The 11,280-nt window shown below is 42.1% G+C and overlaps 1 protein-coding gene across 1 annotated transcript in view; it reads left to right on the top strand.

Moving 5' to 3' along the window:
- The first annotated feature begins 5,278 nt into the window (after positions 1 to 5,278).
- MMP2 (matrix metallopeptidase 2) overlaps positions 5,279 to 11,280 on the top strand; it is a 31,762-nt gene continuing 25,760 nt past the window's right edge. The window contains exon 1 of the mRNA XM_020985196.2: positions 5,279 to 5,811. Coding sequence (XP_020840855.1) covers positions 5,659 to 5,811 — 153 coding nt within the window. The 5' untranslated portion in view covers positions 5,279 to 5,658. The remainder of the gene's footprint in view (positions 5,812 to 11,280) is intronic.

Raw genomic sequence — 11,280 nt, 5'->3', positions numbered from 1 at the left:
ATAGTTCTCTTGTATATTCTTGCCATCCCTTCTTAATCTCTTCTGCTTCTGTTAAGTCCCTGCCATTTTTGTCTTTTATCGTGCCCATTTTTGCATGAAATTTTCTCTTGATATTTTCCATTTTCTTGAAGAGATCCCTTGTCTTTTACATTCTGTTGTTTTATTCTATTCCTTTGCATTGCTCATTTAAGAAAATCTTATCTCCCCTTCTGGCATTCTGCATTCAGTTGGGTATATCTTTCCCTTTCTCCTTTCCCTTTTGCTTTTCTTCTGTCCTCAGCTATTTGTAAAGCCTCATCAGATAGCCATTTTGCTATCTTCCTTGTCTTTTTCTTTGGGATATATGTATATGTATATTTGGTGCTGTTCCAGTACAATATTGCAGATCTCTGTACGTAGTTTTTCAGGCACTCTATCTACCAGGTCTAATCCCTTAAATCTATTCATCATCTCTACTTCATATTTATATGGTATGTTATTTAGGTCATACTTATATAGTCTGATGATTTTCCCTACTTTCTATAATCGCAATCTAAATTTTGCAATGGGAATCTCATGATCTGAGTCATAATCTGTTCCAATTCTTGTTTTAAATGACTGTATAGAGTTTCTTCACTTTTGGTTGCAAAATATATAATTAATCTGATTTTGCTACCGACCATCTGGAGATATCCATGTGAAGAGTCACTTTTTGGGTTGTTTAAAAAAAAGTGTTTGCTATGACCAATGAGTTATCTTGACAAAACTCTATTATTCTCTGCTTTGCTTCATTTTGTACTCCAGGGCCCAATTATCTTATTTATTATGTAAATATTATGCCAGTGCTCAATTCCTCAAAAAAAAAAGATTCATTCATCTATGAATCTGTTTATATGTCTGGCTCTCTGTCTGTGTTAGATAGTATACTGCAGAAGACAAAGCATTAGGCTAAAAGTAAAATGATTTGGATTCAAATCCCCACTAGAACCACTAAATAGCTATAAGCAAATTACTTAATCCTGTTGAGCCTACATTCTTTAATGTGCATAATGGCGCAAAACTCCATTTTTTTTGGGGGGTGAGGCAATTGGGGTTAAGTGATTTGCCCAGGGTCACACAGCTAGTAAGTGTCAAGTCTCTGGTCTGAGACCTGATTTGAACTCAGGTCCTCCTGACTCCAAGGCTGGTGCTCTATCCACTGTGCCAACCTAGCTGCCCCCCCCACTTTTTTTTTTTAAAAAGCACTACTTTTCTATCAGGGTTGTCCTATGGTTGTGAATCTTTGAACATCAAATAATAATGCCTATCCATTTATCTTTTTATTTCCTATTTTAGCGTTCTATTCCCTTATGATGAATTTGACATCACTTTTCATGGGGGGCATTATTTCTAGAAAATGTTACAGGTCTACATAAAATCAAGCAGCCTTGACCTCTTCAGCATCAATGGTTGGAACACAGACTTAAATTGCTGTGATGTTAAATGGTTTGTCTTGAATTTGAACAGATATCTGTCATTTTTTTAAAGATTATACCCCAGTACTACTTTTTTCACCCTTTTATTGACAATGAGGGCTACTTCATTTCTTCTAAAGAGTTCTTGCTCACAGTAGTAGATATAATGATCACCTGAATTAATTTCACCCATTCCCATCCATTTAGGTTCTCTGACACCCAAGATGCCAATGTTCAAACTTTCCATATCCTGTTTGACTATGTCTATCTTATGATGGTTCACATATCTTACATTCTGGGGTTCTTATGCAATATTGATCTTTGCAACATCAAACTTTCCTTTAGTCACCAGACACATCCACAGCTAATCTTCCTTTCAGCTTTGGTCTACATGTATTCTTTCTGGAGCTACTTGTTCTCCTGTAGTTGTCCTCCACTCTTTCCTAGTAATGTGTTGGATGCTTTTGGACCTGAAGGGCTCATCTTCTGATGTCATATCTTTTATCATTTTAATATCATCCATGGGGTTTTCTTGGCAAAGATATTGGAGAGGTTTGCCATTTCCTTCTCCAGTGGATCATCTTTTGTCTGAACTCTCCACTATGACAAGTCCATATTGCATAAGCCTGCCAGCTCATATTCTCACTGAGTTGTGCAAGCCCCTCTTCCGTGACAAGGCAGTGATCCAGAAAGGGAGTCAGCAAATAAGGAATAATTTAAGATGGGATAGGGATAGCGTAAATAAAGTTAAGTTTCTAGAGGAGACTGGAGAGGATGAAATCAAGGACACAAACAGAGGTGATCCTTGTAGCAAGAAGGGTCAACTCTTGGTCAAAGAATAGAGCAAAAGAGGAGAGTAGGGGAAGAATGAAGCTGAGTTTTTAAGGAGTTGAGTAAGTGACAAGTGGAAGCTCATGGTCTCTATATTCTCAGTAAAAGAGGTACATTTTGCTTAACTATACTTATTTACTACAAGAGAGAACTTGAGTTTTGGAGGTGAGTGAATCAATGTGAAGTGATAGAGATGCATAAGGAATAGAGAAGAATATTAATCATTAGAAAAATACACAAAAGGAAATAAAGAATGTTCAGAAAGGGATACAAAAAGTAATTTTATTACTACCCTTTTACAAAAAAAATTGTTTATAATGGAAGTTCATGGTTTCATATACAATCCTTTTTGTGTTCATGGATGATTGCTAAATTTATGATAAAGATTAAATAAAAAAATAGAAGGTGAAGTCACTTGAGAGAGAGGTGGGTGGTCTAGTGAGCTCAAGGAGAGAATGGAAGGTTTAGAACCACTTCTGTGGGAAATGAAATAGAGTCAATCAAGGAAGAATAAAATGATTGTTGTATGGTGACAAGGGCCCAGTTTGTGGTTTGGCCTCAAGTAGGTACAGTAGTGACTTCCACTAATGATATTCAGCAGCACCTGAGTGGTTGAAGAGACTATTTACCTCCTGAGAGTGACTTCAGCCTGCACAATAGAGACAGTCTGTGGCTCCTGTAAGGTTCTGAGTCAAATCCAGAGACACCACATTTTGTCTCCTCTGCCCACCCCCTAAGTAAGAGCTTCCACATCTGGTCTGATAACAAGAGCAGGGATATCAGCCAAGAACATAGCATGAGGGTGGGTGGTGGTGGTGGTGGGGAGAGTGAGCAGCAGTTAGAGACAGGATTTTAGGGAAAATATTTATAGGGAAAGGACTCAGAGAATTTGCTGATGGTAAGGGATGGGGAAGCTGTCTTCAGGAGTCTCCAGAGGAGATAGGGTGTTGTCCTTGGAGGCACTAGCGGCAGATGGGTAAAGAAGCCGAGAGGAAAATGTTGTAAGGATGTCTGAGACCTGGGGATGGCTTAGGGTGAGTTAGGAAAGCAGGTTACCCTGACTGTTTCCCTTTCTATCTCCTACCAACACAAATCTGAAGCACAGAAAGGCCAAGTTCCTGACTCTCAGATCAGATCTCTAGACCTTTGATTCTAAAATCTGCCTCTTGGACAAAGACATTTGTTCCTCTGACAAGGGGCTTGCCCTTTCCTGTGTCATTGTACTGAAAGAGCCCTAAATGCCCAGTTCAGGCATTGAACACTCTCCTTTAATACCCCCTCATACTTATTGTCTGCTGCTCATTAGCAAAGTGCCCCTTTGGGCTAGCAGAGCATTGGTGATCAATCCAGCTCACACCAGCAGCCCTGTTATTACTGGTCTAGAGGTTCCCAGAATCACTGGCAGAAGAAAGATCCATCTCAGTATTCTCTGAGCCTCAAGGTAAGAATCTTTCTGGGTTTCAGTTTCTTCATCTGTAAAATGAGCTATATGTATTAAATGTCTTTGAAAGGTCTCTTCTAGCTCTAGGTCATATCATCTTGTGATCCTAAGTGTCTGTCTCTGTGGACTTGAAGGAATAGTAATTCTTACCTCAGCAACTCTAAGGAGGTATGATGTGGGGGGGGCAGTCTGGGCCTTCACCTCAAATTTGTAGCTGCTAAGGAAATCTGTGGCCAGATTTCCCAGAGCCCACCCCTTGGGGTCCTGGATTGTCTGGTCTGTGTCAGCCTTAAGGCTTAGGCTGGGCAAGAAAGAAGTGGACTTTGTATGATACTGGATTCCTGCCAGTGCTCAATCCCTCAAAAAAAAAAAAGACATTCATTTGTCTATGAATCTGTTTATATGTCTAGCTGTCTCTCTGTGTCTCTCTGTGCACTATAAAAGAAAAAGCATTAGGCTAAAAGTAAAATGATTTGGATTCAAATCCCCACTAGAACCACTAAATAGCTACAAGCAAAAATACTTAATCCTTCTGAGCCTATATTCTTTAATTTGCATAATGATGCAAAACCCCATTTTTTTCAAAAGCACTAATGTTCTATAGGGGTTGCCCTATGGTTGTGAATCTTTAAACATCAAAATCTCTGAAGAATCAAGGTTACTAGTGACCCAAAGGACAATGGGAAAATGCACAGCAGACACCAGTGAGCTACAGCACATCTCCCAATGACAATAAATGCACAAGTGACATAAGGGACACGTCATTGCAAATATATACTCAGAAAAGGAGGTGGGCTGGTTATACGGTGAGAGCATAATATAAGAAGGTTTGAATGAGTTGCAATCTGTACCACTGGAGAGAGAACACAGAGAAGATAAATCATTGAATAATGAAGTAGAAAATGAGTTTAATGATACTGACTCTACATGCATCATGAGGTAGTTATGAGGGAAGTACTTTGCAAACCAAAAAGCCCTATGGAAATGTGAGCTCTTTTATTGCTTTTACCTGAGTTTTTCAGTCACCACTGAATCAGAGATAAGATTAGAGGAAGATTCAAACTCCACCCCCGTGCCAGCTGCCACTTACTCCTTTGTCGTATCTCTTTCTTTGTTTCTCTCCACATTTCTAGCTCTCTGACACTATCTTTTCCATTGCCATGCCTTCCCACCCATCATCATTCTTAATGGTTCTTTTTCATCTCTCTTCATTTATCTGATTATCCTTCTCCATCTCTGATCATCTGTCTCTTTCCTAGTCTCTCCACACCCAAGGCTACCTTCTCCTCTTCTTGCCTTCTACTCTCCCCAACATCAATCACTGAGTTGCTGTCTAGTAAAAAACAAAACAAAACAACAACAACAACAACAAAAAAAAACCAACCAACTTTGGGACTAGAGATTACAAAGGTCAACCGTTCCAGATGTTGAGGGGTGGAGGAGAGTGACATGAGGCATGTGACCTGGACTGCAAACTGACCGGCAGGGCCCAAGGGTATAGTCACGAAGACTCTAGGGCAGCCAGCCGGAGGGGGTAGGGGTGGACAATGACCCGGGTAGGAGAGGGCCAGGGGAGGGAATTCGCTCCTCCCTCCCCCCAAGGCCACAGATTTGACTGCTGTTCTCCAGCTCCCAGCCCAGCCGGCCACATCTGGTAACTGCCCCTTTCCCGTGTTTCCGCTGGATCTAGACTTCCTCTTGCGGTGGCTGGAGGCTGCGCATCTGGGGGTTTAAACATACAAAGGAATTGCTGGGACCAGCAAAAGGGCAGGCAGCGTGGAGCGGAGTAGAGGGGAGGGAAGGAGAGGGGAGGAGAACGAGCGAGCTAGCTGCTGCTCGGCGTGCGGGCTGGAGACGATGCGCGGTTAAGAACGAAGACAGAGACGTGCACTGGAGACTCCCAGAGTCCCCCCCTCTTAGATCGCGACAGCACAAACGCTTTGAAGAACGACCATGATGACTCCAGCAGCTCCCAGGGTCCTGGGATTCCTTCTGCCGGCCCTCTGGCTCCACTCCAGCGTTTTCCAACGAACTTGGGCAGCCCCGTCCCCAATCATCAAGTTTCCGGGCGATGTCTCTCCCAAAACAGACAAAGAGTTGGCTGTAGTGAGTGTCTCGGTTGGGCTTCAGCAGGGTGGGTGGTGGGGGGAGGGTGAGGTAGCTGAGGGGGTCCTGCAAACAGCTGTGAGGAGCTGGCTCCTTCAGCTCCCAGGGAGGTGAAGAGGGGGAGGGGGAGAGGAGACAGCTGGAGGGTGGGAGGTCTGCCTGGGGAGGGGCAGGGGGTCCCGGGAGCCAGGAAACTGGCAAATTTAGCCTTTTAGATGTAGAGCCCACAGCCAAAGAAAGTTTCCTAGGACTTTGGAGAAGTGAGGCTGGCGAGGGGCAGGAGGGAGGATAGGGGGAAGGAGAGAGGAAGGGAGGAGGGATGGAGGCGCGAGGCTCGCTGGGGTTTCCTGCAATTCCTAAGGAGCGCCGGCACACAGCTAGGGGAGAAAGAGGGAGGGGGAAGCAGGGAGCCCCTGGCCGATTCCTGGGGAACGGACCGGGCCAGAAAACCCCTCCCCCAGGGCCTGGACCGCTCCTTGAAGCAGCTCAGATGTTGTTTTCCGTGCATTCACCACATCGTTGCATAAGCAGAATTGGAGGGACAATTACTGTGCGGCTCAGGGACTGCTGAGCCTCTGGCTTTAATGAGCACTTTCGGCTTGGAGCACTAGTCCCAGTGGTCAGAACGGGCTTTCTGAAAGCTGTTCGGGGCGGGGGGAGCCGGTGTGGGGGGAGGGGAGGGAGTGTTACGGCCGGGCGAGAAAGTTTACATCGGGGGTCTTCTACCTGACCCCCGGGGCCTACTTACCTTGGAATTTGTTTTAATGAATTAATAAAACCTAGCTCCAGAATTGAAGGGACTTTCACGGGCCACCTACTCCAACCTGTACCGAACAAGAATCACCATATAGCATCTCAGAAAAGCGGTCATTTAGTGTCCGCTGGAAGCCATCCAGGGATAGAAAACCCATTCATCCATCAACCACTACAGCCACTCATTCCAGTTTGGTATTGCTCTAATTGATTTTCCTTCCATCAAGCCCCAAACTGCTTTTCTGCAACTTCTGCCCGTTTGTTCCTAGTTCCACATCTGGGACCGAGCAGAGCAAGTCCAATTCCTCCACCCACTAACATCCCTCAAATATAGGAAGACAGATAACACATTCTCTCCCCTCTGCCCCCAGTATTCTTATCTCCATGCTAAAATATCATTTTATCTTTCAACTGACCCTCTCTAGTCCCCTCACCATCCTAGACCTGTCCTTTGGATGTTCTTCAATCTGTCAATATCCTTTAAATGTGATGCCCATGACAAAACAAAGTGCTCCAGATGTCATCTGAATAGAGTACAGGCTCTGGGTCTAGTTTTCTTATCAGTAAATTAGATGGCCTAGATGGCCTCTGACATTTCTTTTAGTCCTAAATATATGATCCTCCAGTTCTACGACTAGTTCATCTCTTATCCTAATCTTTTATCTGTTGGTGGATACATCATTTCAAAAGGGCAAAAAATTTAGAGGAACCCTGAACCACATCAGAGGAAGGACTAATTTGGTTTCCTGGATTATTTAGGATAACCCCCAGTTTGAGAGGGCTTGGCAAGAACAGAACCAGATGCAGAATCCTCCCAAGTAGAAACAGCTGAGGCAACATTTTTTTTTTTCCTGGATCACCATGTTGGGCTTGGGTCATCATGAGAGTTAGCTCAAAACTCTAACCACAACACATAACAACAAAAGAGTATCAAGGCCTTGGGTGAGATGGGAAAGTGAGGGAAGTTGAACTAGGTAGTCTTTAGGGTTCTTTCCAACTTGGACACTTCACTTAATGGTGTCATCTTTACTAATCATTGTCATTCAGGATTAATTAAGGTCATGGATTTAGAGCTAGAAGTGACATCCATCACAAGGCATCTAGTCTAACCCCTCTTTTTACAGGGGAGGAAAGTGAGGCTTGCTCAGGAAGGTTAAATGACTTTCCAAGGTCACAAAGTGATCAGCAGAGGTAGGATTTAAACCCAGGTCTCTTGAATTCAGAGCCAATATTCTTTCCACTATAACCTTGCAACTCAGCAAGTATTTATTAAATGTCTAATGTGTATCCAACAATGCAAAAAAGGCAAACAAGAAGGACCTAATCCTTGTTTTTGAAGAGCCTCTAGTCCGGTTGAAGAGAGAATGCCACTACTATCACTAATGTACTATCTAACATGTGTAGAATACTTTTAAGATTTGCAAAGCATTTTACATGTTATGTCATTTGATGTGAAATAACACACAGAAAACAATGAGCATAGAGGAATAACAGTGTATGACACTGTGCTAGGCACTATATGAAAAAAGTCTATAGACAGTATCTGCACAGATATATAATCAGCCAATAAACCAATAAACATTTATTAAATGCCTACTATGAGTCAAACTAGATGCAGTGGATAGAGCAATGGGCAGGGAATCGAGAAGACACCTTCATGAGTTCCAATCCAGCCTCAGACATTTACTAGATGTGTGATCCTGGGCAAGTTACTTGACCCTATTTGCCTCAGTTCCTTAACTGTAAAAGAAGCTGGAGAAGGAAATGGCCAGCCACTAATATCCTTGCCAAGAAAACCCCAAATGGTGATACAAAGAATTGAACATGACTAAAATGAATCAACAACAACAACCATGGTTGTTATGTTAAGTGCTGGGGATACAGAAAGAGGCAAAAGACAGTTCCTGCCCTCAAGCTCAAAATCTAGCAAAAAAAATATATGCAAACAAGGTACATATAGGATTAGTAGGAGATAAAAGAGGGAAACGCTAGAATTAAGGTACTTAAAAGAAGGCAGTGTTGGCAGAGATGAGGAGGGAGCATTCCAGGCACATAAAGGTATGCAGCTATTATTCACTAGCCAATCAGAGAAAAGTGTGCTCTGTGGATCACAGTCATGTTTATTAAGCATTGACCTTGTACCCAATAGAGAGTGTCAGGAAAAGTGGACATGTGGGAGTCTCATTTAGGACTGATTCTTATGTATAATTTGCCTACCATCAGATTTACAAGCACCAACAGCACTGCGGTAACTACCCCACCTCTTCCCACCCCAATGGGTTTTGTACCTAATTTGATTCTGTGCTTAGATTGGGTGCTAAATGTAGGACCTCTCATTGCTTTCCTGATCAGTCCAGGAAGGCTTCATTGAGGGAGTGAGAATTCAAGAGCTTGTTGAATTGAAATTGGAATAGAAAGTACTGGGACACAGAACCAAACTTAGCAAGGTAGGAATCCAGAACAACTTGGTGAGGGTTTATGAAGAGTAGGGTGTAGACCTGTATGGCATAGTGGAGCGAGCACAGGTTTGGGTGTTAGAAATCTTCTTTTAGAATCTGCTCTCTGTAGCTTTCTACCTGGGTAACCTTGGGTGAGATATCAAACTCTTTGAGGTTCAATTTTAGCTGTGAAACGAAGGAGATTATCTAAATCTCTAAATTTTTCCCCCAACATGAAGGCTTATTTCATTCACTTCAAATCAACAAGCATTTGCTAAATGCCTTCTACGTGCAAAGCATTGTGCTAGGTCTTAGAGATATAAAGGTAAAAATCAAACAGTCCTCATCCTCAGTGGTGATATAGCATGTATACAAATAATTATGAAATACATACAAAGTAATTTCAAGAAGGAAAGAGTGCCAACAATTGGGAGGATTGGGAGCCTTCTATAGGAAATGACAGCAGAGTTGTGCTTTGAAGGAAGCATGGGATTCCAAGAGGCAGAGATGAAGTGGGAGATAATGTGAAATAAAACTGGGAAAAGTAGGTTAGGACCTAGACTGTGGAAGGCTTTAAATTCTAGCCTATGGATTTCACATTATATTTTAGAGGCAATAGGGAATCATTAAAGATTTTTGCATCGGAAAAGGCTGACAAAGCCACATCTGTGTCTTACGAATAACAATTTGTGAAAGAAGGATTGGACAAGGGAAATTAAGAAATACAGAGGTAAGGCGATCAATGAAAGCTAATGCAAATCCCAGAAAAGAATTGATGACACCAATGAGAAAACATTACGGAACTTAAAGATGGGGGAAGCATAGTTAAAATAACAGCTGGAGAAGACTTTGGAAGGAATAGTAAGACTAAACTGAAGGGAATGTACAGGACAGGCTGAAGGCGGGGAGAAAGTAGGTAAAATTGTTGAGAGAGGGGAAGCAATTGTATCCAAGCCATGTGGGTTGAATTTTTCTCCCAAATACAAGAGGAGCTGGGTGTAATAAGCTTGAGTTTATGAGATGGTTTGGGGCTGGTAAACTGTGGTTGTAGCCAACTTCATAAAGAGACTATTGTCATGAGTTCAGTTCTCAGGTGGGTCAGTTATCCATCACTATGCTCTGTGGCTGCTGGCAGTATCCTTTACACCAACCAGCTGTTTTGAAAAATTGATAACTTGTGATCAAGCAAAGAAGAATGAATTGCTCAATGCAAAGCTCTCCTCACTATTGTAAACAAAACTCAAAACCCCTGCCCCGGGAGGATCAAGAGCAACACCTTCGTATTTAAAAGGAGAACATTTATTTGTTTTCTAGAGACTGCAAGTCTAAGCAGGAGGTCTTGAAAACAGCTTGACAGGGAATTGGGCTGTGGGAATAGAAGAGGAAGAGATATCATTCTTTATTCGCCCTTCTTTCTTCTCTAGCCTTTCAGCCAGTGGCATTCCCTAAGGCTCTGTCCTTAGTTCTCTTCTCTACTCGATTTCAGAGAATTCATCTATTCTATCTTGTGGCTCTATTTTATAGAGATAACTCCTTTATATAGATTTCCAGTCTTGACTCTACTTCTGAGCCTCTGTCCGGATTATCCAACTGCTTACTAGACATTTACATTTAGATATCCTGCCCATGCCTGGAATTCATTCCTCTTAGGATCCCTTTTCTCCTTCAGAATTCAACTTAAGCACCACCTTCTACTGGAAGCCTTTCTTGACTGTCCTATTCCTCCTTTGATGTACTTTTTTGCATATATATGTATTCATATGCATTGTCTCATATTGTATATATTAATATACATTGTCTCTCCTCAGAGAATGTAAGCTCTTTTAGAGCAGGGATTGTTTGATTTTTGTAGCATCTAGTACAATGTCCATATTAGGCACTTAAAGATGCTTGCTAATTGATTTTAAGAGACCACAGTAGGTACTTTAAAATGTTTATTGACTAATTGGTTGCCTACTCCTTAAACCAAACTCATCTTTTCCCAAACCAGCTTTCTTTCATAACTTCTGATTTCTCTCATGATACTACAATTCTAGGCATTAGGCTTTAAAAGCTCAGAATTATCTTTGACACATTCCTTTCCTCTCATATTCAGTCAGTCACCAAGTTCTATTGAGTCTTCTTTCCTGATGTCTCTTCCATATATTCCTTCCTTTCTATTCTAATTATACCCACTCTACTCTGGGTCATAAAATCTCATAGCTAGGTTATAGTAATAATCTCTCAATTGGTCTCCTTGTTTCTGATTTCACTTTCCTCTAAACCATCTTACATACCT

This window comes from Phascolarctos cinereus, unplaced genomic scaffold (genome assembly GCF_003287225.1).
Source record: "Phascolarctos cinereus isolate Bilbo 61053 unplaced genomic scaffold, phaCin_HiC Scaffold_2;HRSCAF=192, whole genome shotgun sequence".
NCBI lineage: Eukaryota > Metazoa > Chordata > Mammalia > Diprotodontia > Phascolarctidae > Phascolarctos > Phascolarctos cinereus.
Note: the sequence above shows the minus strand (reverse complement) of the source record. Positions and strands in the feature narration are given on the sequence as shown.